General features: G+C 51.8%; 2 protein-coding genes across 2 annotated transcripts in view; one reads left to right on the top strand and one right to left on the bottom strand.

Annotated features, from left to right (window-relative positions):
- GCN1 (GCN1 activator of EIF2AK4) overlaps positions 1-24,504 on the top strand; it is a 56,614-nt gene extending 32,110 nt beyond the window's left edge. The window contains exons 31-58 of the mRNA XM_007170916.3: positions 117-187; positions 847-1,012; positions 1,362-1,556; positions 2,634-2,880; positions 3,298-3,419; positions 3,731-3,845; positions 4,960-5,139; positions 7,475-7,695; positions 8,914-8,982; positions 9,184-9,322; positions 9,411-9,607; positions 9,808-9,950; positions 11,024-11,141; positions 11,255-11,470; positions 12,503-12,667; positions 14,385-14,546; positions 14,831-14,923; positions 15,124-15,267; positions 15,377-15,646; positions 15,888-16,001; positions 16,466-16,696; positions 18,439-18,632; positions 18,766-18,880; positions 20,716-20,812; positions 21,181-21,329; positions 21,720-21,827; positions 23,050-23,268; positions 23,791-24,504. Coding sequence (XP_007170978.2) covers positions 117-187; positions 847-1,012; positions 1,362-1,556; positions 2,634-2,880; positions 3,298-3,419; positions 3,731-3,845; positions 4,960-5,139; positions 7,475-7,695; positions 8,914-8,982; positions 9,184-9,322; positions 9,411-9,607; positions 9,808-9,950; positions 11,024-11,141; positions 11,255-11,470; positions 12,503-12,667; positions 14,385-14,546; positions 14,831-14,923; positions 15,124-15,267; positions 15,377-15,646; positions 15,888-16,001; positions 16,466-16,696; positions 18,439-18,632; positions 18,766-18,880; positions 20,716-20,812; positions 21,181-21,329; positions 21,720-21,827; positions 23,050-23,268; positions 23,791-23,916 — 4,386 coding nt within the window. The 3' untranslated portion in view covers positions 23,917-24,504. The remainder of the gene's footprint in view (positions 1-116; positions 188-846; positions 1,013-1,361; positions 1,557-2,633; positions 2,881-3,297; positions 3,420-3,730; positions 3,846-4,959; positions 5,140-7,474; positions 7,696-8,913; positions 8,983-9,183; positions 9,323-9,410; positions 9,608-9,807; positions 9,951-11,023; positions 11,142-11,254; positions 11,471-12,502; positions 12,668-14,384; positions 14,547-14,830; positions 14,924-15,123; positions 15,268-15,376; positions 15,647-15,887; positions 16,002-16,465; positions 16,697-18,438; positions 18,633-18,765; positions 18,881-20,715; positions 20,813-21,180; positions 21,330-21,719; positions 21,828-23,049; positions 23,269-23,790) is intronic.
- Positions 24,505-24,671: 167 nt separating this feature from the next.
- Positions 24,672-27,465, bottom strand: part of LOC103010337 (BICD family-like cargo adapter 1) — a 123,610-nt gene continuing 120,816 nt past the window's right edge. The window contains exon 10 of the mRNA XM_057526591.1: positions 24,672-25,066. Within this exon, the coding sequence (XP_057382574.1) occupies positions 25,061-25,066 (6 nt within the window). The 3' untranslated portion in view covers positions 24,672-25,060. The remainder of the gene's footprint in view (positions 25,067-27,465) is intronic.

Consider the following 27,465-nt stretch of genomic DNA (forward strand, 5'->3'; position numbering starts at 1 on the left):
CAAACAGGAGCCACACTGTGGCTCAGGGTGGCTTGTGCCTAATCTCTTGTCTCACCTGGGTCGCTGGCTTTACTGGAGAGAGCACTGGAGTGCATTGATCAACCTGTCTGTTGCAGCGGCCGCCCCCGGTGCTGGATGCTTTGGGACGCGTTATCTCAGAATCTCCTCCAGATCAGTGGGAAGCCAGGTATAACAGCTGCTTCAGCCTTGTACCACTCAGTGCTTTCTGAGGTGTGGCAGGTTGGCTGGGCTGGGTGCTGTGAAGAGGCAGCATGGGATAATGGATCAGCAGAGGGAAACAGCAAGACCTCCCTCTGAGTCAGAGACCTGAGTTGAAGTTCTGGCTCCTCCTGGCTAGCTAGACGACATGTTTCTCCTTTCCTCCGGGGGACTTTGTTTCTGTAGAGGTCCCTGGGCACCTCCTTACTGCTATAGCTGAAAGAATAATAGTACTTAGCCTTTGTAGAATACGTCCACTTCTGAATGCCTTCACATCTGGTTCCTTCACCTCCCTTTCCTCCTGCCCTGGAGGGAGAGGGGTAGGCGATGCACTCACACCTGGGGGAACAGAGGCAGAGCTGGTCCCCTCCCCAAGGTCACCCTGTAGGAGGTAAACCCTGGGCAGATAGGAGGACTCTGTTTTACAAGTGGGCCGTTCCCAAACCAGTGGGCACAGCCGTGGGTAAGCACAGGGCATTGGGCTCCGTGTTGTGCTCTGCCCCTGAAGCAGTGTTTGCTGTTGGCAGCCTCACTCTCCTAGTGACATACTGGGATAGGTGCCACCAGCAGGGGAGGAGGCCTCTGGCTTGCCCTTGCCCCCCTGACACGCTCTCCCTTCTTTCCTAGGTGTGGCTTGGCTTTGGCTCTGAACAAGCTCTCCCAGTGTTTGGACAGTTCTCAGGTGAAGCCACTCTTTCAATTTTTTGTCCCTGATGCCCTCAACGACCGAAACCCAGACGTCCGGAAGTGCATGTTAGATGCAGCCCTTGCGACGCTCAACACACATGGGAAGGTAAAAGATCTCAGCTAGCTGAGGAGGTGGGGAGAAGGCTGGGCCAAGGTGGGCTGAGCAGTGGTGCCGCAGGGATGCTGAGTGCTCGAAATCCAGGCAGGGCACTAGCCCCCGTGGAAAATTCCATTTGTATTTCTTTTGAGTCATAAAGACCCCCCAAAAGGGTGTTAAGTTCTTGTAAGTCTGCTGCAATTCTGCCAGAAACTGGGAAACCCGCTGGCACTGCTGGCTAGCTTGTTAGGATGCCTGTCCCAGAGCCAGCCTTGGGCTTGGTCCTCGGGCAGAGACCGTCATCCCCAGACACAGCCTGTGGGCTGACGTGAGGCTCCTGGAGCTCTTGGCTTTCCAGGAGAACGTCAACTCGCTGCTGCCGGTGTTTGAGGAGTTTCTGAAGAACGCACCCAATGATGCCAGCTATGACGCTGTGCGGCAGAGCGTGGTGGTCCTGATGGGCTCTCTAGCCAAGCACCTGGAAAAGAGCGACCCCAAAGTGAAGCCTATTGTCGCCAAGCTCATCGCCGCTCTCTCCACCCCCTCCCAACAGGTACCTGCCCCCTGGCCTGGGGCCCCAGCTGGGTGGGCAGTGGGATGCTAGGGACAGAGTCGGGTATCAGGGTCCAGAAGGCCCAGTTCTCTGCGAGGAGTCATCTCGTCTCGGGACAGCCTGGTTTATAGTCAGGAATACCCACCTCTGGAGGGGGAGTTAGTTTGTTACTTTGTTCTAGTAGACCTCTTAGATGTTTTCATTTTTTCTACTCATTTTCTAAGAGTCAGTTTTTGCATTTAGAGTAAACCTGTCCCTGGGTATACAGAGGTTTAAAAAAAAAAAAAAATTGTTCTTGATGTGTTAGCCTTTTCCTGATCCTCTCCCTGTGTGTGTTATATGTTTTGGGGGCCTTGTAATGCAGCCTCCAAGCCACAGTGCAAAGGATTTTTTTTTGTTCTCTTATTTGAAAAACACATTTACATGTATTTTCTGTGACTTGCATTTCGGACAACCCAGAGTGTCCTCCTCAAAGGCACAGTTGAAAACCACAGGTTTACTGAATTGTGGTCAAATAGGCTGTCAGAGTACCTGGCCTCCCAAGCTTCCTGCCCAGGCCCCTGGCTGCAGACTGCCTCGCTGCCCTGGTCGGGCTTCATGAGCTGTGGCTGGAAGACGACTGACAGCATCTTTTGGGACTGCTTGATTTGGACCTGGCCCTGTAAGGCCCAGCCCCATTTCCCCGTGACTACAAATTTGAAAACTGAGAGATTTGGGCTGTTTTTAAGGAGGCACAGTAGCATGCCTCTCTCTGGATCTTTCTCTGTGAGTGGGTTTAATCTTCCTGAGGTTTTACCCCACCTGCCCAGGCCTAGGTTCTCTCTTCAGACCAGAAATAGCACCGTAATGGCTGATGCTCTCCTGGCTAACAGATGCAGCGTGCACCCTAACGGAATGTGGGTCAGGCATGAGCTTGTACCACCATCTGCCTTTCCGATGCCCTGTGTGGTCTGACCTGCGGTGGCTGAGATGGGGCTGGGGGACGTTTGGGGGTGAGGTGCTGCGGAGGACTGCATCGGCTGCCAAGGCCTGGCTGTGGTTGAGCTGCAGCACTGACGCGGCGGGCCCCTCCCCCAGGTCCAGGAATCCGTGGCCAGCTGCTTGCCGCCCCTCGTCCCCGCCATCAAGGAAGACGCTGGAGGGATGATCCAGAGGCTGATGCAGCAGCTGCTGGAGTCAGACAAGTACGCTGAGCGCAAAGGGGCTGCTTACGGGCTGGCGGGCCTGGTAAAGGGCCTGGGCATCCTGTCGCTGAAGCAGCAGGAGATGATGGCTGCGCTGACCGATGCCATCCAGGACAAGAAGAACTTCCGCCGCCGAGAGGGTGAGTGTCTCCAAGCTCGGTGCCGCCCAGCGTGGGAGGTCAGTCCCCATGGCTGCCAGAGGAGGGAATCCGGCTTTTCCTCCCCTGCTGAAGGCCGGCGTTTGTGTGTGTGCTGCAGGGGGGCAGCTGTCTGTGAACCATTCCATCCCATCCTTGCTGATGCGGCCCGGACTTCCTTTTTTCTAACTCAGCAACACCCTCAGCTGAGAGAGACTTGCCTTTCTAGCTGTCAGTGCTCCCTGTTCTCAGCTCCTTTATGCTCAGGGGAGGCAGAGGGGCTGCTCCCTCACGGGGCGGCCACTTTAGTCCCACAGCTGCCCTGAGTGTTTTCCAGAGGCTGAGGAGGTGGTGGGGAGCTTGTCCTGTAGCTGCCCCGAGAGGACATCCTGTTCCCAGCCGTCCTGCCTTCTCCCCCAGGAGCCCTCTTTGCCTTCGAGATGCTCTGCACCATGCTGGGAAAGCTCTTCGAGCCGTACGTGGTTCATGTGCTGCCCCATCTGCTGCTGTGCTTCGGGGATGGGAACCAGTACGTGCGTGAGGTAAGTCCTGAGGCTACACTTGGGAATGGCTGGCAGTGGTTTGAGGCCCCTGCTGCTGGCAAGCCCTCTGCCCGCATCTTGGACACTGGTTACTGGTACGGACTCCTCTGGTTCCCAGTGAAGTACTGAAGCCCTAGGAGGTGAGAAACCATGTTTCTCCTGCTCAGCAGTCTCTGCGGGCCTGGGCACAGGGTCTGACGCAGTAGACCTCCCAGTGAGCATTGGTCACCAGGAGAACCCTCGGTCCAGCATCAGGCCTTGACCCTTGCGTAGCCGAGGAGGCCCCTGAACATCTTTTCTCCTCCCTTGAGGCTGCAGATGACTGTGCCAAGGCTGTGATGAGCAACCTGAGTGCTCACGGGGTGAAGCTGGTGCTCCCCTCCTTATTGGCTGCCCTGGAGGAGGAATCCTGGAGGACCAAAGCCGGTAAGGCCGCTCCCTCTGTGTCTCTGTCTCAACTTCCTGTTCTGAAAACTGCCCTCACAGGGGTCCAGAGCCACAGCTCTTGTGCCGTGTGTGCTCCCCAGCCCAGGGATGAGGCCAAGACTCTGGTTAGGCAGCTCATTGCTTTATTAGTTTGTGTGCTTTCTTGCAAAGAACAGGCCTCCCACAGGAGCCACAGACCTAAGTCAGGAAATCCCAGAGCTTTAAGGCTAATCTGTGGCTAGGTCTGTGATTTTAAAACCTTTCCCCCAACCATTAAACCGCCTTTTTTTTTTTTTTTAAAGAATCAATTTTTATTTTATTTTTGGTGGCTGTGTTGGGTCTTTGTTGCTGCACGCAGGCTTTCTCTAGTTGGGGCGAGCAGGGGCTACTCTTCGTTGTGGTGCGTGGGCTTCTCATGTGGTGGCTTCTCTTTTTGTGGAGCACCGGCTCTAGGTGCGCGGGCTTCAGTAGTTGTGGCATGCGGGCTCAGTAGTTGTGGCTTGCGGGCTCTAGAGCTCAGGTTTAGTAGTTGTGGCGCACGGGGTGGGCTTAGTTGCTCCACGGCATGTGGGACCTTCCCGGACCAGGGGTTGAACCCATGTCCCCTGCATTGGCAGGCAGATTCTTAACCACTGCGCCACCAGGGAAGTCCCAAAACCCCTTTTTAAAAAATGTAATCTTATTTGGAATCCTAATTTGTAAAACAGAGTTGCTCAGGTTTGGGGAGGGTCAGTGTCAGGGCTTCCTCCTCAGTCCTTCAGGCTTACCCCTACATCTTGAAAAATCACAATCTTAATCAGTCTCCTCATTTATAGGTGAGGAGACTGAGGCCAGAGAAATTCAGTGAATTGACCTTGGATCACTGTCAGCTCTAAGCCAGGTCTGGCCACTCTCCCCAACACTGCCCAGCCTCTCGCCCAGGCTCCCAGGCTCAGCAGGCCTCAGGAGCATTTTGCTCGCTTGGCTGGAGCCAGGCCCTGTGCCCTCTTCCCGAGACTGCTGGAGCAGTCTGCAGAGGAGCAGGCCGCGTGTCCTTTGCCCGGGCAGCCAGCCCAGGCGACTTGCCAACCTGTGCTCAGTGATTTCATGCTGGGCATGTGTCTGCCGTCTGCAGGGTCGGTGGAATTGCTTGGGGCGATGGCGTACTGTGCTCCTAAGCAGCTGTCGTCCTGCCTACCCAACATCGTGCCCAAGCTCACGGAGGTGCTCACAGACTCCCACGTCAAAGTGCAGAAGGCCGGACAGCAGGCGCTCAGGCAAATTGGCTCCGTCATCAGGAACCCGGAGATCCTGGGTACGCCTCTCCCACGAGGGCACTGGCCCTGGCTCCTCGTCCCATCCCTGGACACTGCAGAGAACATGCACCCATTCAGCTTAGGCCCTCTGAGGACAGATATGTTCACATTGAGATAACCTCTAAATTTGGGGAAACCCTTTTCCTACGATAATAAGTGGAAAGTAGTTTGGAAGTGGTCTGTTTTCCTGTTGGTCTGGAGCAGTCATTGACTGCTCAGGTAGGGAAACTGAGTTGTTGGCCCGGAAATAGCTTGACTCTAAGGGAGCCTTGAGGTCAACAGATGAATGACAAGCTCTGGACCACATCTGCATCATCCAAAGTGTTAGGTTTTGGGGAACTTTTCTATTCTCTCTCATTCCAGGAGACCTGTGATAGAGGGAAGGTTAGGGAGCTTACTTTTTAGTGTGGTTCTTTCTTGAGTAATTAGGGAAAGATTGATTTCTAGAAACAAACCCCAGCCAGCTACCTTGACCAGCACTGTACTTGTTAATTTTTAAGCTTCAGCATAGAACATCGGTACCCATTCAGCGCCTTTCAGCCTGAATATTTCCAGACTTGTTTTCATTCAGAAAATGATGGGTTTTTGTTTTTGTTTTTTAAGGGATGAATAGGTAGATGTGGATTTTGTTGTTGTTTACAATGTCCAGCACCCCTGGGGCTTTCTAAGGCCCAGAACAGTCTCATCTCTATCGAATGAATGCCTTCATTTTCGGAATCCAGCCTGGGACCTTTTTTTTCTTTTTTAAATTGACTAGTTTGTATAATGTAAAATTCACTTCTCAAAAATGTGCAACTTAGTGGTTTTTAGCATATTCACAAAATTATGTAAGTATTACCACTGTTTAGTTCCGGGGCATTTTCATCATCCCAGAAAGGAACCCCACACCCATTAGCATTCACTCCTCATTTCCCCTCCTACCTCTAGCCCGTGACAACCACTAATCTATTTTCTGTCTCTGAGTTTGCCTATTCTGGACACTTCATGTAAATGGCATCATACAGTATGTGGCCTTTTATGTCTAGCATCTTGCATTTAGCATTATGTTTTCAAGGTTCATCCACACTGTAGCATGTATCAGTACTTCTTTCCTTTTATGGCTCAATAATGTATTCCATTGAATGAGTATACCACATTTTGTTTATCCATTCATCAATCGATAGATGTTTGGGTCGTTTCCACTTTTTGGCTATTAATGTTGCTATGAACATCTGTATCGAAGGTATTTTTTTCTTTTCCCTGTAGGCATGATTTCAGTTCTCTTGGTTAGATACCTAGGAATGGAATTGCCTGGTAAAAATTGTGGTAACTGTTTACCTTTTTGAGGAACTGCTAGACTGTTACCCCACGCGGCTGTACCATTTGACATTCCCGGCAGCAATGTATGAGAGTTCCAATTGCCAGCTCTGTTATTGTCTGTCTTTTTGGTTACAGCCATCCTAGTGGGTGTGAAGTGGCATCTCATTGTGGTTTTGATTTGCATTTCCCTAATGACTAATGATGTGGAACATGTTTTCATGTGCTTATTTTTCATTTGCGTATCTTCTTTGGAAAACTGTCTATTCAAATCCTTTGCCCATTTTTTAACTGGGTTATTAGTTTTTTGTTGTTGTTTGTTTTTTTTTTTTTCTGTTGTTTTTTTTGGTCTGCGTGCTTGGCTTGCGTGATCTTAGTCACCTGACCAGGGATTGAACATGGGTCCTGGCAGTGAAAGCACCGAGTCCTAACCACTGGACCGCCAGGGAATTCCCTTAAAAGTCTTGACCAGCATGTGTCTTTGTAGTTGTTGAATTCCCTGGGTTTGTGGAAGAGATAAGCCAGGTATTCCTCTTGGAATTCCTTCTGCTGGGCTGATGGTGCTGAACTTTTGAGATACGGCAGTATCTGGGCTTAGCTGCTCTGAGTATTGTGTGCTTCACTCCCACCACTGGTTCAGGGGCCTTTGGTGTCTCCAAACAGTTTTTTCACAAAACCACTTTGGGTTGCTGCTTCCAGAATAAGATCCATGTTGTCCAAGTAGCTCTCCCACAGAGGCCCAGCGCTGAGGCTGCAGCTCAGTGCCATTGAAGCTAGCCCACAGGTGCCCCACCAGACCACAACTGTGCAGTGCAAAGGGGTGATGGCTGCCGTCCCCACACCGCTTCCTCTTGGGGAGCAAGAATAGAATTGCTCTTTGCAGACAGGCTGGCTTCCTCAGTTGGCGATTTGTGGGGCTCTAGGGAGGGGTGACCTTGGACTCCCTTCTCTTTGGGCCCCCTCTGGTGCTGGGGATCCAGCAGATTTGCCACACCATAGACTTGTACAAAGCAGCCTCTCTCTTGTTTGGACATGCAGCCATTGCCCCAGTCCTGCTGGATGCCCTGACGGACCCCTCTCGGAAGACCCAGAAGTGCTTGCAGACCTTGCTGGACACCAAGTTTGTCCACTTCATTGATGCCCCGTCCCTGGCCCTCATCATGCCCATTGTCCAGAGAGCCTTCCAGGACCGTTCCACGGACACACGGAAGATGGCAGCCCAGATCATTGGCAACATGTACTCCCTGACAGACCAGAAGGTATCAGCCTATCTGGGGCTCGTACAAGACAGACCAGTGGATGCTGGTTTAGGGCACAGAGTCCCTACTGACAGTAGACACAGGAGAGCTATGAGCATTTGATCCCTGATTATATTTGGGGGGAGAAATGGACCATTTTGGGGTAGAGGGTAGAAATCTAGGCTCTCTGCGCATCTTCCAGAATATAGCGATACAAGTCCTTACTAGCTCAGCCCCCAGGTGAGGCCTGTCCCACTGGGCTCCTTTTATAGATTGACAGGGAGGAAAGGTCCAGCCTCGCCTTTGACCTTTCAGGAGTCGAAGGTCCCGCTTTGGGAAAGCGGCTGCTGCTTTGCCTGCTTGCAGTGTTTTCTTGTCGAAAGCATTTGCTTCTGTAAGCCTCTCAGAGGAAATTAGCCTAGTTTGGGAGATTTACTTTGTCTGTTTACTTGCTCCTAGGGGCTTGCCTGTGTTCTCTCACTACCACAGCTCTGCTTTGCTTGCTGAGGCTCTGGGCACAAGAGATAAAGTGGGAAAGTTAGTCAATCCTAGGAAATTTGGGATAGTTAGAAAACCAAAAAATTTTATCCATAGCCCTCCAAAAGCTAAAATAATTACTGTTAATGTTTTTAAATTACATGTAAAAAATATTTCCAAACATAAATGTATTTCCAAGTTATAACAAGTTATTCATAAAACTGAGTTTTTAATAGTTATGTAATATTCCAACAAGTTTATATATCATAACTTATATAATTCTATTGTTGGTCATATAGTGTCCAAGGTTTTTTGCTATTTTAAATGATGCTGCAGTGAACATAAGGCTTTTTCTATATTTAAAACTGTTTCTGAAAGCTGAATGCTGTATCAAGAGACATAAACCTTTTAAGGTGAAGAGAGTGAAAAGATGATAATGCAATTCTGAAAGGAGTGCCAAAAGAATTTCCTAGATTCCCGAGGCTGGGCAGCCCTTGGTCCCAGAAGGAGGAAGAGCATTGAACTGCATCTGGGGGCTCACTCGACCTCTTGAGGATGGGCCTGGGGTCCCTCGTAGGTTTCCCTGAGCAATCACATGGGCCTTCAAGGAACCGGGGGGAGTGGTGGGGGTTCTTTGCCAGTGACAAGCACCCCTCTGAGTGCTCCTAGTCAGCAGAATGGTGTGGTCAGGGTCCACCGTGAAGCAGGGCTGGAGAAAGCCGGAATTGAGCCCCTGCTGAGCCACCTCTTCTGTTATTGCAGGACTTGGCTCCTTATCTGCCAAGCGTGACGCCTGGTCTGAAAGCCTCTCTTTTGGACCCTGTACCTGAGGTGAGTCTGGGAGGAGAGGGGGCAGGAGCTCGTTATTTTAGCCCAGTCCCAGAAAATTGATTCCTAAGAATTCCCTATAAGCTGCATTTGCGTCTGTCTGGTAAAGGGAAGGAGACCCTAGGGGACCCCGCCTTGCTCCTGCATGGTCTCCTGGTCTTGAGCCACATCTCTTCGCCATCCCTGCTCTTGGTTACCTGACAGGTGCGGACGGTGTCTGCAAAGGCTCTTGGGGCCATGGTGAAGGGCATGGGGGAGTCATGCTTTGAGGACTTGCTGCCGTGGCTGATGGAGACACTGACCTATGAGCAGAGCTCTGTGGATCGCTCAGGCGCCGCGCAGGGTGAGGCAGGGTGGGCCCAGGGGCCAGACCGGCAATGCCCTCTGGTGACCTTTAGATCTGGTGGGCTCATTCTGTCCTTTTCTTGCAGGGTTGGCCGAGGTCATGGCTGGCTTGGGGGTGGAGAAGTTGGAGAAGCTGATGCCAGAAATTGTGGCTACAGCCAGCAAAGTGGACATTGCACCCCACGTCCGAGATGGCTATATCATGATGTTCAACTACCTGCCCATCACCTTCGGGGACAAGTTCACTCCTTATGTGGGGCCCATCATCCCCTGTATCCTCAAAGTAGGCACCAGCGACAATGCTGAGGATAGCATTACTGAGGAGGGCAGGACACATGCGCTCTCCCAGAGAGCTAGGGCTCCCCGCCAGTGGGGGCTGGGTGGCAGGAGTCCTCATCCTGCTCTTCAGGGAGTCCCATTTCCTCTTGGGTTTGGGTGCCTAGGGGAAGGCAGTTCTGGCTGACCCACCCTCTGTGTGCACAGGCTCTTGCTGATGAGAACGAGTTTGTGCGTGATACAGCCCTGCGTGCGGGCCAGCGGGTCATCTCCATGTACGCCGAGACGGCCATAGCCCTGCTGCTGCCCCAGCTGGAGCAAGGCCTCTTTGACGACCTCTGGAGAATAAGGTGAGAACTCAGGCGGAAAGACCCAGTGGCCATAGTTCTGTGTTTGGGGAACTGAGAAATGAAAAGCAAAATGTTGCCAGAAACTCTCAATTTTTCCAGACCCTCACTTTTAACCTTTTTATAACTGTCCAGTATCCCATAGCAGTGTCTTCAATTCTGATTCTCTTCTAAAAAGTTCTCTCTATTCAGTCCTTCAGTTTGTGTCAAAATTTTAAATGCGAATGCTTTTTAATCTGAAAATTCTACTCCTAGGATTTTATTGCAAGGACATATTTAGTCAAGTGCTTAAAGATGTATTTAGAAGGATGTTTGTTGTGGTATTGTTTATCATTTGAAAAACTGAAGGTAGGTTTAGAAAAGTCATCGCACGTCCACACCATGAACTTTGATTTGGCCATTACAAAGAATGGCATAAGGACTATGTCAGCTGAGACAGAAAGCTCCTCGACCTATTGTTGATGGAAAGGTGCGGGCCATGGCCTGGTGTATGTGGTGCAGGCCCACTTCACACATGGTATGTGGGAGGGTGATGTGTACAAGGGTGTCACTGGAGTGTCAGAGTGGTTGCCTGGGTGCTGGGAGTCTGGGTGATTGTTTACGCTCTCTTTATATTTTTTTGTATTGTTTGAATTTTCAGTTTCAATATGATATTTCTGTAATCATTAAAAACAATAAATCTAATTTAATTTGAAGAGAAATAAAGTTTATCCTTCTAGGCCTCTCCTTATGTCTGTAGTTCTGATGATCCACATTCCTGGTTTCTTGTTACTACTTCCCTCTGTGCTCTCTTCTCTCTTTTTAATAACTTTATTATAGAAATTTTCATATCTGCTTTTAAAAAATGTTTGTCCTTTTTTATTATTAAAATAATGTTCATTAGTAGATAACTTGGAAGGAACATATGTGGGAGACTGTAAAGAAATGAGTATCGTCTGTGACCTCTCCTGTTCTAAGAGAACCACCATGAGTGTTTTGGGTACATTTCCTTCTAGTCTCTTTTCTGTCCAGTGCTTGGTTGTGCACTGAGACATCCTCCTGCAACTGTGTGACTCTGTTCTTGGCCTCCTTCTCAGGTTCAGCTCTGTTCAGCTCCTTGGGGATCTCCTGTTCCACATCTCAGGAGTCACTGGGAAGATGACCACAGAAACTGCCTCTGAAGATGATAACTTCGGAACTGCCCAGTCCAACAAGGTGCGCGCCTTGTTTTGATTTTCCTCCCTCTGCTGATGGTACGAAGACTTCCTGGCACTCACACCGTGGAGGCTTCACCACCTCGTGTTCTCTGCTTCTTTCCACTGCTGCAGGCAATCATCACTGCCCTGGGGGTAGATCGGCGGAACCGGGTGTTGGCAGGCCTGTACATGGGCCGCTCTGACACCCAGCTGGTTGTGCGGCAAGCATCCCTGCACGTCTGGAAGATTGTGGTCTCCAATACCCCCCGCACCTTGCGTGAGATCCTGCCCACCCTCTTTGGGCTCCTGCTGGGTTTCCTGGCCAGCACGTGTGCAGATAAGAGAACGGTAAGTTTCGCAGGCCTTGCTTCTGACCAAGCAGCCCCTGATGCCTCTGATGTCTGCAGAGAATGGGAGAGCCCCTAGGGTCCCCTATCTAACACGGGAGCATTTATTTATTTACTTAGTTATTCAACAAATATTTATCATCTGCTATGTGCTAAGCAGGGGCCCAAGACCTGGGGAGATAGTGGAGAAGAAAGGCAGCCTCGTGGAGCTACAGTCTGGTAAAGGAGATGAATGTTAATCAAATAATCACAAAAACAGATGGAAAATGCAAGTATGGCAAGTGCTATGTGGCACTGCCAATGCTTATAACAGGTCAACCAGCTGGGGGTCAGGGAAGCCTTCTCAGAAGGAGTGATACTTGAAGACGAACGATGAGTGAGCATTAATGGGTGGGGAGGTGATGAAAGACTGTTCGGACCAAGGGACTAGTGCTTGAGATACCAAGATGGGATGTGCACAAGCCATGAGGTGGGCGGGAATGTGGCCAACAGCAGGGGCTGAACGAAGGCCGGTGCAGCTGGAGGAGAGGCCCACCAGGGCCGATGATCACTTCTGCCAGTCCTCTTTGGCCCACTCCCAACCCCCATCCCTGGCAAGCAGATTGTGTATTTGGCTCTGAAGAAGGGTTTGCATGAGGCCTCAGAGGAGATGGGTTCTTTCCTTAAAGTGTTTATTCCAAATTCAGGTCCCCTTTCCTGGGCAAGAGCATGAGGGTTAAGTGACTTCTAGGCCACAGTTTTCGATCCAGGGAAATCGGCCCTTGACTGGGCAGCACGTGATGAGTTTCTTGGTCATATATAAGGTGCCAGCTTTTCCTTTAGGTTGTGTAGGTGTGTGTGACGCAGAGAGATCATTTTATTTTGTCATGTTTTGCAAGCACCGTGGGGGCTCTTCAGGGGTAAGAGCGTTTGGGAAAGTTAAGTCTGGCTCGGATAAAGTCTGGGAGGTTCCAGGGCCCTCATTCTGGAGTTGTGCACTGGGTGCTCTGGGGTTTGCAGGGAGTCGATGTCCTGACTTGAGCTCTGCCAACAGATTGCAGCCAGGACACTGGGAGATCTCGTCCGGAAGTTAGGGGAGAAAATCCTACCTGAGATCATCCCCATCCTTGAGGAAGGCCTGAGGTCTCAGAAGAGTGACGAGAGGCAGGGCGTGTGCATTGGGTTGAGCGAGATCATGAAGTCCACCAGCCGGGACGCCGTGAGTATCTCCTCAGGGCCCCGCAGGTCCTGCACCTGGCTCAGAGGGCCAGGGAGGTTATAGGACAAACTGCACCACTAGCGACACCCTCAGGGACATGCGAACCTCGCTCCAGAGGGTGTTGCTGGCAGCGGGGTGCTGGCAGGGCCGCAGTGCATTGGAATTTCCCTCTCAGCTTTCCCATCGGTTTTACAGGCTATAAGATCTAAGCGATTTAGAGGCCTGGAGTAGCTTTTGGAGATTGGAGATAGTCTTTCCCTCACCACTCCTGAGGTTGCTCCAGAGTAATCCTTTTGTGTCACTACATCAGTTCAGTTAACACGTGTGGTGCACTTAACGGAGAGAGGAGGTGCGCGTGTGTGAGTGGTGGAGGGTGGCGGAGAGCAGGAGGGCGTGCTTGTTCTCAGAGGGAGTGGAGTAGATGAGAGTGAGTACCCAGTGGGTGGAAACGCATCGTCTCCAGCAATGAGACTGTTTCCATAGCAGCTACATTCAAGAGGGTTGGAGTCCTTTTCACTGACCCTACTTTTCTACGGTAATTGATCCTCCAAACATTGATCCTCCCCAACATGGGGAGTAGGTTGAGAGTAGGCATAGGGCTCTCGATTGGGATGAAAGCACCAAAGCGATGAATGGGTGGCAAGTCAGAAATTTGAGCACGTAGCCAGTTGCTCAGCCTGAAAAGCCTCGTCTGATTTACAGGATCCTTCTCCCCCTGTGTGTATCAGTATACGTATTACATTTGGGGTTTTATATTTGCATTTTTCAAAGAATAAAGGTAAATTCTGTCACCAAAAGAGCTGTGATTCATTAAATAGTAAGTGCCCCAAAGGCTGAGGCCTTGCTGGTGGCCATGTTCATATTCAGTCCTTAGATTCATAGGGGGCGTTGCTATGGTGGAATTGGTTGCGGAGGCAACAGAGCTGTCATTGGCCCCGTTGCAGACGCAAAGACTTCATAAGGAAGCAAGTTTTTTTTAATTTCAATTTTTATTTTATTTTTATTTTTTTATTTATTTATGGTTGCACTGGGTCTTTGTTGCTGCGCCTGGGCTTTCTCTAGTTGCGTCGAGTGGGGGCAACTCTTCGTTGCAGTGCGCGGGCTTCTCATTGCAGTGAGAAGCTTCTCCTGTTGCGGAGCACAGGCTCTAGGTGCGTGGGCTTCAGTAGTTGTGGCTCGCAGGCTCTAGAGCACAGGCTCAGTAGTTGTGGCACACAGGCTTAGTTGCTCTGTGACACGTGGGATCTTCCCGGACCCGGGCTCGAACCCGTGTCCCCTGCATTGGCAGGTGGATTCTTAACCACTGCGCCACCAGGGAAGTCCCAGGGAGCGAGTATTTCAGTTGAGACTTGAAGGAGGACTTGGAGTTTCCTAAGAGGATGAGCAAAAGAGTCTGGGGAGTGGAGGCCACATCACTAGGGTCCTCGCCATGAGAAGGAGTTTGGAGTTCCTGTAGGAGACCAGGGTATTTGGAGAACTTGCCGAAAAAAAGCAGGCTATTAATTATTAAGTCTGGTGAAGGCTCCTTGGGAGTAGATTACGCAGCCTCTCTGCTTTTTCATACTTGTACATTTCCACAGAAACCATCTAAGTTAAAAAAAAAAAAGTCAAGCCCAGGGATCAGCGGTGGTCTGGCTGGGCCAGAGGTCCTCACCGCCCCCCTGCTTATTTCCTCTCCCTCTGCCACGTCGGGTTCAGTACACCTGTACCATTGCAGGTGCTGTATTTCTCCGAGTCCCTTGTGCCCACGGCAAGGAAGGCCTTGTGTGACCCGCTGGAGGAGGTCAGAGAGGCGGCGGCCAAGACCTTTGAGCAGCTGCACTCCACAATCGGCCACCAGGCTCTGGAGGACATCCTCCCGTTTTTACTGAAGCAGCTGGTGAGTGGCTCTGCCCCACACCTACCAGTCGGGCTTTTACCATCTCTGTAGAGGCAACACGCAGGGGGCTGATTCTGCCAAGGCAGCCGCAGTGTGGGCCCCAGAGGGAGTGGGTGCACAGGATGGGATTTGGCTCTGGGCTTCTCCTTTGACAGTCAGTCCGTGTGGGTGCAGAGGGAGGAGGGGAGGAGAGTGGAGAAGGACGTTGGCGCCGGCCGGTCCAAGGCAGCGGAGGTGGAGACAAGAGCCGGCTCCTGAACATTGCCCCCAATGCCCCTCTGCAGGATGATGAGGAGGTGTCAGAATTTGCCTTGGATGGTCTGAAGCAAGTGATGGCCATCAAGAGCCGTGTGGTGTTGCCCTACCTCGTGCCCAAGGTAAGTCCCAACATGTGGCAACCCCTCTGGCCCAGAAGCCACAGCCACATCACTGTTCCCTGGGCCTGCGTGAAGGCCAGCTCTGCACTCAGATGCTGGGGGAGGCTGGTGACTCTTGCAGTGGGATGGGATCTCCCAGAGCCTAGCGCCGCGGCCAGCACGGGGCAGCACCCATTGAGTTGCTCTTCATCGTTCCACAGCTGACGACCCCACCTGTCAATACCCGGGTGCTGGCTTTCCTTTCGTCTGTGGCAGGCGACGCCCTGACCCGTCATCTTGGCGTGATCCTCCCGGCGGTCATGTTGGCCCTGAAGGAGAAGCTGGGGACTCCAGCTGAGCAGCTGGTGAGTGTCACAGTCACTCCTGCAGGCTCTCTGACCCTGCCCCATCCTGTCCTGTCCTGTCCTGTCCTGGAGGAGCTGTGCTCAACTGAGGCATCCCCTGTGGTTTTAGGAGATGGCCAACTGTCAGGCTGTGATCCTCTCGGTAGAGGATGACACCGGGCACCGGATCATCATCGAGGATCTGTTGGAAGCCACCCGCAGCCCTGAAGTGGGCATGAGGCAGGCTGCTGCCATCATCCTCAACATCTATTGTTCCCGCTCAAAGGTGGACTACACTAGCCACCTGCGGAGCCTGGTCTCAGGCCTGATCCGCCTCTTCAACGACTCCAGCCCTGTGGTTCTGGAGGAGAGCTGGGATGCCCTGAATGCCATCACCAAGGTGAGGAGCTGTGGCCCCCACAGCCAGCTTCTGATTGTGGACAACTCCAGGCGCTTATAAGACTAGACTCCTAAGGCCCCCCATGTACCTATCAGCCAGCTTCAGCATCTGTCTATTCGTGGCCAGTCTTATCTGTACTCCCACACACACCTTTCCGCCTGCTATATTATTTTGAAACAGTCTTGAGAGGGCTTTACCTAGAACTCTGACATCCTCTCTGCTTTTTCCCGGCTTCCCACAGAAACTGGATGCTGGCAACCAGCTGGCACTAATTGAGGAACTACACAAAGAAATCCGGCTCATAGGGAATGAGAGCAAAGGCGAACACGTGCCAGGGTTCTGCCTTCCAAAGAAGGTAAGCCAGGGCCCGTGCAGGGTGCGGCAGGCGTGCGGCCTTCCTCTGCCTTCCCCTTGGGTCCCAGGAGGTGGGGCCGCTGGAGCAGCCCGTGTGTTAATCTGGCTTAGTGCTCTAGGTGCCATTCTGCACCTTCACAGACAGCGTGTTTCTTCCCCGTGGTGGCCTCATGGGGACAGCGTTCATCATCTTCGGTTTAAGTGGTGGAAGCCACCTCAGACAGAGTGAGTGAGTGACAGCAGTGCAGGTACCTTGTGTGGTAGGCCTGCTGGGACTCTGCTCTTCTTGTCACTGTCAAGACTGTTCCCCAGCCAGCACCATCTCAGGCTGTGACCCTGGCGGCCTGAATCGATCTCTCATGGAGTTGAGGAGAGGATGGCTAACAGGAGCTCCTTGCTTCGGGTGGGAGACACCTGGGCCCAGAACCTTTGAGATTTGACTCTCAGGTGTGGTTCTCTTGTCAGGGAGTAACCTCCATCCTTCCAGTGTTGCGGGAGGGTGTCCTGACTGGCAGCCCAGAACAGAAAGAAGAAGCAGCCAAAGCTTTAGGCCTGGTGATCCGCCTGACCTCAGCTGATGCCCTGAGACCCTCCGTGGTCAGCATCACTGGCCCTCTGATTCGCATCCTGGGGGACCGGTTCAGCTGGAACGTGAAGGCAGCTCTGCTCGAGACACTCAGCCTTTTGCTGGCCAAGGTGAGCGACTGATGAGTTCACGCTCTCGGTCTATTCAGGCCTTAGAGAATGGATCTGTGTGCAGGACGCTGGCATGCGGTGTCCCATGGAGGCGGGGTGACAGCTTATCATGGGGAATCGGCAGAGCAGAGGGAGTTAAGACTTTGGAGTCAAGACTCACTGCACATGGTCAATTCCAGGTCGGCCACTTGGTAGCTGTATGGCCAGAATGACCTTGGGAAAGTTATGCAGCCTCTGAGCCTGTTTCCTCACCTGTGTTTTGAGAGTACTAAGACTGCTTGCCTCTCGAAGGGCGGTGTGACACAGGGCTCAGATAAAATAACATCGGGCATGAGGCCTGACACATTCTAAGCACTCGACACACCAGTGCGTGTTAATTGCTATTATTTATAAATGGGTCAAAGGACAAAATCCAGGGCCACGTAAATACAATTAAAACCTTGTTCAAAAACATTTCCCTACTTTATGACCACCTCATAAATGAGGTGAAAAGAATCTGAGGAGAGAATGAAAAGGAAGTCTGAGAGCAACTGCAGTTAACTTCAGTTTTTGCCCAAAGTGTCAGAAGCAAAGATTGAACACGTTAACTGTTTCTGATGTTTTACAGTGTAATAATTAAGCCCTTTGGATTTAAAAAAGCATAAACAGCCAAGATTTGTTGTTGTTAAAAAAAAAAAAATTCTTACTTGAGGTTTGGAAACAAAAGCAAGCTTAAAATTTGTAGCTTTTTCCTTTTGGGAGAGAAGTGTGGGGAGCAACTTCCCAGATAAAAAATGGGATCGTGAGCATCAGCCTCATTCTGTAGGAAATTGAGTCTTTTATTTTTCTTTTAAATTAAGTATCATCTTTACATTCTGTGCTGTTCTTTTCTGTGGTTTTTTTTTTTTTTTTTTTTAAACTATGTGTACAAATGGAGCCCTTCCCTCCTGGAATTTGTCCCTCAGGCCACAAGCCAGGTGCCACCCATAGGCAGGTGGTTCCCACCGCAGGTTTGCTAGCTTCACTCTGTGGTCTGCCTCCCAGCTGCCTGCAAAACCCCGACCCCAGTATCTCCAAACCTTAATTGGCATTGAACCTCTAAACAGCTACTTTGATTTTTCCCATTTAGCAATAAGTAAATCTTTCGTCTTGGACCCATCTGTATTTTGTCACAAATATGCCTGTTTTTCTATGTGTGGTCGGGTATTAGACTGGATTGTTAATGAGGGGGCGCACATGTGTACAGAGATGACCTTCTGAGGCCATCTGTTTCATAGGATTGTTCTGAAGGCTGAACGTTAAATGCTCAGTAGATGGTACCTGCCCTTACACACCTGGTCCGTTTCCCTTTCTTTGCACTAAAATGTTCTTCCATGGTACTGACAGCGTCTCCCGGCCTGCTCTAGTGTGTTCGGAGACAAGGGTTTCGAGTCACTTGTCCACGTGGACAGGGCTTCACTAAGCCAAGTCCACGGCTCCCTTGGTGGTGGTGCTGGTGGTGGTGCTGGGGGTGCTGCTGCTGGTGTCATCCTCCGCCTCTGCCTCCTCCCAGTGCAGCGCAGGATGCTGAAAATGGAAGAGGAGACTGAGTGTAACCTCTCTGTGCTGGGCGCCCCTGTCTTAACGGGACATCTATTCCTGGCCTATGTGTGGGAGCCAGGGCAGCTTATGGTGGTTTGTGATCATTTGTTTTCGTGCCTATAGTGCACTGTGGCCCTGGACTCCACCTCAGCGGTGATTTTGGGTGTGGGTCTCTCAAACAGGTTGGGATTGCCCTGAAGCCCTTCCTGCCCCAGCTGCAGACCACTTTCACCAAAGCCCTGCAGGACTCTAACCGGGGCGTGCGCCTGAAGGCTGCTGATGCGCTAGGGAAGCTCATCTCCATCCATATCAAGGTGGATCCTCTCTTCACAGAGTTGCTGAACGGAATCCGGGTCATGGAGGACCCGGGTGTCAGGTGAGGCCCTGGTGGAGAGAGCTGTGGCCGTGGGGAGGCTGGGCAGCTCCTGAAGCAGCCCGGGCCCTGCCTGTGCGGCGGGAGCAGTGGTGAAGGAGAGCCAGGTTTTAAGTTGGGTGCACTGGTTCTGTAGGGACACCATGCTTCAGGCCCTGAGGTTTGTGATTCAGGGAGCAGGGGCCAAAGTGGACGTGGTTATCCGGAAGAGCATCGTCTCGCTCCTGCTGAGCACGCTGGGACATGACGAGGTACAGCGGCAGGTGGACGCGGGGCTGGGGGGCTCGGCTGGTTTCCCTTCTCTTTCCTTTGGTTGGCATCTCTGCTTTGTGTTAGAAGAACTTGGTCAGTAGTGATAATCACTCCCGACATTCGTATCACTCTGTGGTTTACCACGCCTCTGGTAGTGAGGGAGACAAGGCGCGTCTTGATATCGATATTGATATCCATGATATGTTGTATAGATAAGGAAAGTAAGGTTTTTAAAGTCCCAGGTCTCTCATTCATTTGTTCTCTAGTCTTAAACAAGTCACTTTCCCTCTCTGCCCCTCATTTCCCCAGTTGTAAAATGAAGAGTTTCGTTTATTGGTTCAGGAAACATTTGCTGAGCCGAAGGGCCTAGCCCAGAGGTGAATGAAGCGTGGGCACAGCCCTCAGGAAACTGTCTGGTGTCTGTCCAGGTGGGAGGGCTTAGCACTGTTTGAGAGGGTGAGACTCACTTGGGGCTGCACCCTAGCAAGTGGTAGAGTCAAAATCAGGACCTGAGCCCTGTGACTCCTGGTTCTGTTCCGATGCCGTTACTGTAGCCCTTCCTGACCCCGTCTAGAAGCATTTGCGAAGTACCCCTTGACAGCCCAGTGCTGTGGCGGGCCCAGAAGGGCTTGAGTCTCTGAGAAGAATTTTCTCTTTGCCCTCTGACAGCCCTCTGCTGCGTGGCCAGATGTACACTGTGGGGCTGATCTCTGGAGAGAGGCCTCTGGGTTCACATGGAGCTACACCCCGTTGTCTGCCCACACACGGGGCTGGTTATCACGGCCCTCCAGCTGAGACCCTGGCCTTCTCTGGGGTACAGATGGGAGACTCTACCTTCTTCTGGTCACAGTCTGTCAGGGTTTTTATAGGGCCATGCACAGTGCAAGCAGAAGTTAGTATGTAAACCAATTTACATTTCACCACAATGGAGCTTAAAATAGATCCCGTTGGGGAGAGTGGCTGTCGTGTCAGAGAGAGCCAGCTTTAGCCTTGCTTGGCACCTGGGCAGGGAGCTCAGAGGCCCAAGGTGCTGGCCAACCACCCTCTCCCTCAGAACTTGCGCTGGACCGAAGGTGGCAATCCAGAGTGCCAGTCCAGCTGATGCCTCCCCGTGGGCCCTTGAGGCTCTGGTTGGTTGTTTGTTTTGTTTTGGGGGAGGCACGCCAAGTTGGCACTTCCTAATACTGCAGCACATAACCTGAATCCACTGTGTGGTGTCCCGTAGTTAGCTGGCAGGGAGAGCAGCAGGGAGCTGCTTATGTACGTGGCTTTGGTTTTGACGCAAAACACTCGGCCTTTACCTATTGCCTTGGGTTGATCAGCTCTTCAGTTTGACTTCCCGGGACAAACCTGAGTAATGTCGGGGCAGCAGGGAGTCTCTCTGGACATAGGCGGACACATGAGCGGCTCGGGGGTGGGTGTGGAGTTGGGGGTAGAGCTCCAAGTGGTCCTCTGACCGCCTTTCCTGGGCACTGTGGGCAGGAGCTCGCACGCCTCCCCGCCTCACAGGGCTGTTGATAGTAACTGAGATAATAAATATGAAGCATTCAGGCTTGTAAGAAGAAAGGTGCTGTGTAAATATAGTTGTTATTGCTATTATGATGATGACTAACGTATGCACACAGGCTGGAGTTCTCTAAAATTAAGTGCTGGGTGTGTAATTTTTAACACGGCACCGAGTGGCAGCTGCAGTGAGTGGCAGTCCCGCTCTGGCGGTGGGAGCGTGAGTGCCTGGAGGGAGGACTGGACTTAGGGTCCGCCTTCCTTCCACCGTGGTTCCCGCGGAGCCCGTGAGGGCTTGCATCCCCATTCACTGCCTTCTCTGCTCCATCAGGACAACACTCGCGTCTCCTCGGCCGGGTGCCTGGGGGAACTGTGTGCCTTTCTGACGGAAGAGGAGCTCAGCACTGTTCTTCAGCAGTACTTGCTGGGTAGGCCTCTTGTGTCCACGGGGGGCTTCCTTTTCAGGGCCTCTCTGTCTCCCCTTCCCCTCAGAGGGTCTTCTGGCAGCGGGACCACCCTCTCCTTGGAAATTCAGCTGTTAAAATAAAATGGAGTTTCTGGGGGTCCTGCAGCCCCGAGTGTTTCTGCTCCAAGAACACAAGCTACAGTCTGGAGCAGTTTGTGAGGGATGGCTGCTTGATGTCCACTCGGGGCAGGGAGGTCCGTGTGCAGCGTGGACTGGGGTTTCCGCCAGGCTCCGAGCTGGCACATGAGTCTCAGGTCGGGGAGGTGGGCTTCGTGGGTGGTGGGCCATGCTGTGAGGTGCGGGTTGACCCCAGTGTGTCCTTGCACCCAGCGGACGTGTCCGGCATCGACTGGATGGTTCGGCACGGGCGGAGCCTGGCTCTCTCCGTGGCTGTGAATGTGGCTCCCAGCAGACTCTGTGCAGGCAGATACAGCAGTGAAGTTCAGGACATGATCCTCAGCAATGCCATGGCAGACAGGGTAAGGCTTTGGGGCAGCCAGACTCTGTGGCCAGAGACCTGGGTTCAAATTTTACCTTTGCCGGTAACTTACTGTGCCCTTGGACCAGTACTTGATCTCTCTGGGCCCCAGTTTCATCACCTGAACAGTGAGGAGTTCGGGTTGGAGCATCTAGAGGTCCCTTGTAGGTCAGAAGGTCTCTGATTCCTGACCTGGGAACTAGTGACTTGGGCTTGGTTCATCTGCCTCACAGCCACGGCAGGCCCTCTCCATGAGAGCTGCCGGGGGGTGGGGACTGGTGGGGAAGAGCCAGGGTCCCCGGGAAGTCCTGGGGAAGGGCTGGTGCCTGGCCTCGCTGCCCCGAGGATGGAGCCGGAGGCCACCCCGTCTAGCTCTCTCCTCTCTCCACAGATCCCCATTGCTGTGAGTGGGGTCCGGGGCATGGGCTTCCTGATGAAGCATCACATCGAGACAGGAGGAGGACAGCTGCCAGCCAAACTCTCCAGCCTGTTCATTAAGGTGAGCAGGGCAGCCAGGCTTGTGAGAAGGACCCGTGACCAAAGAACACCAGAAGTGTGTCCTCTGTATTCTAGGAGCTCTCCATGGATAGCCTGCGGCGTCTCTGAGCCCATAGGGCTGGAATGCAAAATGGTCGTGTGTGAGTTTTTCTCTGGAGGAGTGCCCAACTTTTTTTTTTTTTTTGCCCAACTTTTTGTCAGAATGTCAAATAGACCTATGACCCCAAATCATGTTAAGAACCTCTATTTTAGGCATTCTTCCTAGGCACACCAATTTTGCAAACTTTGGGACAGACCTGGGTTCAAATCTTAATAAACCTTCTCTTCCCTGCCTGCCTTTAGCAGGCATGACACTTACTAGTGTGGCTGTTATGGTGGCTGCGAGACCCAAGGAAGAAAGCTGGGGAGCCTGACGGCGAGGCCCCAGCCCCTGTGTAATAGAGCACGCTTCTCAAACGGTTGTGTGCACGTAAGACAGAACCAGAGTCTCCATGCTAAGAGATGTGGCCAAGCCTGAGACCCTGCCTTTGTAACCAGCTCCCAGGCAATGTCAGTGCTGCTGGTGCACTGACCTCGCTCTGAGTAGTGAGGTTCCCAAGGCTGACTGCACCACCCTGCAGGCACCCACAGTGGAGAGTTTACAGGGCCCCGATTAGATTGAGCCTGTATGACGGCATCGCCCTGCATGCAGCTTTTATCAGCGTTTATTACTGATGACCTGCTGTGCGCCCGGCCGGGCTAGACCCTGAAGGTGTAGAGGTGAACAGGGCAGACAAGATCTCTGGAGGTGGAGGTACACAAAAGCCTGTGGGAAGGCTGTGATTTAGAAAGGGCTGTCGGGGAGACCTCTAAAGGCTGACATTTGAGCTGAGCCCTGAAGGATGAGAAGAAACCAACTAAGCGAGGATCTGGGCCACGCACGTCCTGGGCAGTGGGACCAGCCAGTGCAGAGGCCCGAGGCAGGAAGCAGCATGGTGTGTTTGCAGAAGCTGAATGCCCACGTGGGCCGAGAGTGGTGAGCAAAGGAGAGACTGGCATGAGATGAGGTGGAAGAGAATAGGGTCCGAATCACACCTGGTTATTACCCTCCCACAGTGGGGATGGCATCGGAGGGGAGCAGTGGGGTCAGTTTCCACGATGAAGAGAGTGTCAGGGCAGAGTCTGGGCTGCTTTGAGAGACGGACTGGATGTGCCTGGCTGAAAGCCTGCGCTCCTCTTCATAGTGTTTGCAGAACCCATCCAGTGACATCAGGCTGGTGGCTGAGAAGATGATCTGGTGGGCAAACAGGGACCCGCTGCCTGCCCTGGACCCCCAGGCCATCAAGCCCATCCTGAAGGCTCTTCTTGACAACACCAAGGATAAAAACACCGTCGTCAGGGCCTACAGCGACCAGGCAATCGTCAACCTCCTCAAGATGAGGCAGGGAGAAGAGGTGTTTCAGGTGGGAATCCGGGACTGGCGTGCCTCCCCTGGGCATCTGTGGACACTGGCCTTGCAGGCCTTCTGCATGACAGTGTTTAAGCATCACTCTTCACTGCCACCTGTCCGTATGCATGAGTGTTGACAGGCAGATTGTAGTCAAGTGACAGGTCTGGTGCCTAAAAACACTTTACTCCTGAGGTGTTCAGACTTCTTTCAGCAGCAGAGCCCCTTCTTCAAATAGACTCTCACGTGGCACACAGCCCTACAACAGATCCCACAGTGCTGCCCGTTGAGGCCCAGAGTCTTGTCACTCAGTCCCCTGCCCGCTGAGCAACCTTTTAATCACTGAACAATACCTCACCATGTGAAAGGCGTGATGAGTGGTTGTCTTGGCTTTCCCTGGATCCATCTGATTCCCTTATTTTGCCAGATTCCACCTCAGTGGTTCTAGTCCTGGGTTAACATTCATTTTTGTCTTTCATTGGAGAAATCTGAAGCCTTATTTTCTGACTTCATCTCCTCGTTTCCATCTTCCCCCCAGTCCCTCTGCAAGATCCTGGACGTGGCCAGCTTGGAGATGCTGAATGAATGCAACCGAAGGTCTCTGAAGAAGCTGGCCAGCCAGGCCGACTCCACGGAGCAGGTGGACGACACCATCCTGACCTGACAGACCTGGGCCTGTCCACTGGGCTCTGCATCAGCATTTCAGCTCCACCTCTTTGTTCAATGTTTTCATTTTTGGAAATACGTTTGTTCTGATGGGGAGCTTAGGAGATGGCGTTCCCAGAAAGTATTTTAATATATCAGCAGACCACAGCCAAAGCCTTAAATCAAACCCACACACAACTGAAAATTGCCTCCTCCAGCTCTCACCCTTTTCTTTGGAGATGAGAAGAAAAAGCACATGGGTGAGCCTCACCCAGTGGTAGCCAAGAGCTGCTTGTCCGCTCTGCATGGCTAGGTCTGGAACAAGGAGGCTCAGACTTCAGCTTCCTGGTCTCCTGTGCTTGAGCTCTGGTCCCAGAGCCAGTGCTGCCAACCTTTGCCTAGATCCTGAGGGGCACAGAACCGTGGAGGTGTGCCCAGTGTGGTGTGCCTTGGCGTGGCTTTTCAGCATTGTGTAGCCCAACTGGATCTGACCCTCCAGGTGCCAGTGACACACACATAGCCCTAGCAGTTCGCAAGTCGGGAGAGGGGTATAGGTTTAAATGCAGGTGGTTTGAAGGAGGGATGTTTAATAAAGGCTTTGATTTAATCTTGATAAGCAGATTTTTAAAAACCTCCAAACATCCACTAAACATGAAGCTTCCTACATCAGGAACAAGGTAAGACTTGCAGCTGTTTTCATAAGCACAGGCAACTGTGATTTCTGGGCATCTCTCTCCTGCTCTTGGAAGTCTTGTAGATATCTACAGCCTTCTCTGTCCTGAGGTCGGGTATCAAGAGGGGTGCAGCCAGGCCTGTGTTCTCACCTGCTGTGGAGGTTACAGGGGTCGAATTAGCCACCTCCCTGCTCTGTCCTGACTCGGACCGGTAGGGAGCTTCTGGGAGTCAAGTTTTAAAGAGAAACTCTTCCCCTCTGTGGAATAAGAACAAACCACGTTCCTGTAATCAGAATTGCCAGAGGAAACCAAAGTTGCAGTTCAGCATCTGCCTCCTTTATGAATGACTTCCTTCCTCCCAGTTCTTAGAAGGCTCGTGATCCAAGCGTCCTGTCTGACGGAGCACGCTCCTCCGGGCCCGGAGACGCAAGTGTTTCTGGGCTGTTCCCCTGGTCACGATATGGAACAAACTTCTATCAGAATTTCTGGTCAGAGCTGTAAAAGGAAAATTAAACATGGTGGTCGCAAACTCACTTTATAAAGGGCCTGAAGTGCTATACCAAAAAAAGCAAGGCTTTGCTTATTAATGATGCAGCAGAGATAGAAAGTAGCCTTGTGACTCAGCACTTCTGACAAATAAGATAAGGTGACCTCTGAGATAATTGCTTTCTATGCCTGAGCCGTATATGTCACAGGACTTACTATTTTCTTGCAGCAGACATGGTCTCATCTGGCTCACTGTAAATGTAGAATCCCAGGGCTGGAAGGGACCTTGAGAGGTCAGCTGAGCCAATCCCCATAGCCAAGGCAGCCAATGGTTACAGCTCTTGGTAGCCATGGTAACTGTTCTCTGCTTCTGGGATTCAGATGGTCATCAGCGTCCTCCCAGCTGCCTGGGGCATATGTCCAGCAAACCGTCTGCATATGCAGTCACCTCTGCCAGTTAGCTGTGGGGAGGCAGATGAAGTTCTTATGTGAGGGGACATGGGCTGGGAGACCTCTTTTAAGCCCCTGAGGTAAGTCTTCAGTGTTCCTCTAGACTCTTAGAGGCTTATGTCCACCTCTGGTGTTCAGTCCCCAGTCTGAAGTTGGGAGGGGAGCCTGATGTACTTAGAGGTGGAAGACACTCAGCAAAATCCAAAGGAAAAACACCAGTTCCGGTTCCAGAAACTGGAGGAGGATGAGATCTCTCTGTTCAGGATAGACGGATAAAAGTTGATTTACAGACGGAGATGACTCAGAGGCTCCCCGAGCATACTGAATTGTATTTCCTGAGTCTGGAAGGAGGGTGTGAGCTCCCAGGAAACGAGCTGTGAAGGGCTGTCACAGCCATGACGGTGGAGCAGGCAAAGGGCACTCCGTCAGGCCAGAGTCATAGCAGTCCTGAAGACAGCTGCCCAGACGGAACGAACATCCTGGAGGAAATGGAGCTTGGCTGCAGAGAACAAAGCTATTTGCCCTGGTGGTTGGTTTAGCCTTGGACGAGTCACCCAACATTTCTAGGCCAATTTTCTCATCTGTATAATGAGGAATTTGGAGTGGAAGCTCTCAATATGTCTTAAAGTTATCTTTTGGGGGTTAATAGTAATTATAACAGATTACATTTGGCATTTTTTTCACTTAATACACTCAACCTATGGAGTAGTTTCTCATTGTTTTCCTGAGGAGGAAATTGAGGCACAGAGAAGTCACAAGGCTAATAAGTGGCGGTCTGTCCCCAGAGCCATTCATATCCTTAGCCTTTCTCTTACTCCTACTGAACTGGCTAGTTGGGCACAAACACCTGCCGCTCTTTAGACTGGCGCCTGCAGGCCTTTCACATCCTGCAGCACATGAGGTAAAGTGCTGAGGCGGCTCCGGGTGACTGGCCCGGGGCCTGAGCCACCCCAGGCCTCCCCCAGCAGCTCTGCGGGCTGATCCATACCTCACCCCGTGTACAGGACCCTTGCTGTCTTTAGAGAAGACATTTCTAAGACTTTCATGATCCTCTAGAGAGGGGACTCCTGTCTTTCTCTGCCATGTGTTTGAAAGACAGTGACAAAATGGTGTGCCTTTAGCTAATCCAGGGAAAACTAAACTGAGCATTCTCAACCCTTTAACTCTAGGAGCCTCTGGAATTATGGGCGTCAAGACTATTTTAAAATGTGGGGGAGTGTGACATGGTTCACGTCCCTTCTAGGAACCGAAGGTGAGTTCCCTTTGTCCCACTGCTGTGATGCCGGAGGGCTTGGGAGAAGGGCAAGGGACCTGCAGGGTCAACACTACTTTATTGGCAGGGATTTGGGGACGTTATTTTACTGAGAGCTGATCTCAAAACAAGACAGGCAGTTGGGAATGTTTTTCTTCTAAGTGCAGTTCTGTGCAGGCTGGTCTTTAACTGCTACAAGCCTTTCTAAATAACAATAAGAAAAACAGGAACCAGCCTAACTTAAAGATCTAGGTTCTAAAATATTTTAAGGAAATGCAGCTATTGCTTTAAAAGTCTAGTACAGGGACTTCCCTGGTGGCGCAGTGGTTAAGAACCCGCCTGCCAATGCAGGGGATACAGGTTTGAGCCCTGGTCCGGGAAGATCCCACGTGCCGCGGAGCAACCAAGCCCGTGCGCCACAACTACTGAGCCTGCGCTCTAGAGCCTGCTTGCCCCAACTAGAGAAAGACAGCATGCAGCAACGAAGACCCAACACAGCCAAAAATAAATAAGTTAAAAAAAAAAAAAGTCTAGTACAGAGCGCCCTAGTGGAGCTGCACAGACTTGGAAGTCAGGTTTAAACCTTGACCACTTCATATTAAGCCAGAGCATGTCCCCTAACCTCTCTGAGCCCATGTCCTCATCTGTACAGTGACAGTACAGGTGACAAGCCCCACAGGCTTGTCTGGAGTGAATGAGGTAACGC

Source organism: Balaenoptera acutorostrata, chromosome 13 (genome assembly GCF_949987535.1).
Source record: "Balaenoptera acutorostrata chromosome 13, mBalAcu1.1, whole genome shotgun sequence".
NCBI lineage: Eukaryota > Metazoa > Chordata > Mammalia > Artiodactyla > Balaenopteridae > Balaenoptera > Balaenoptera acutorostrata.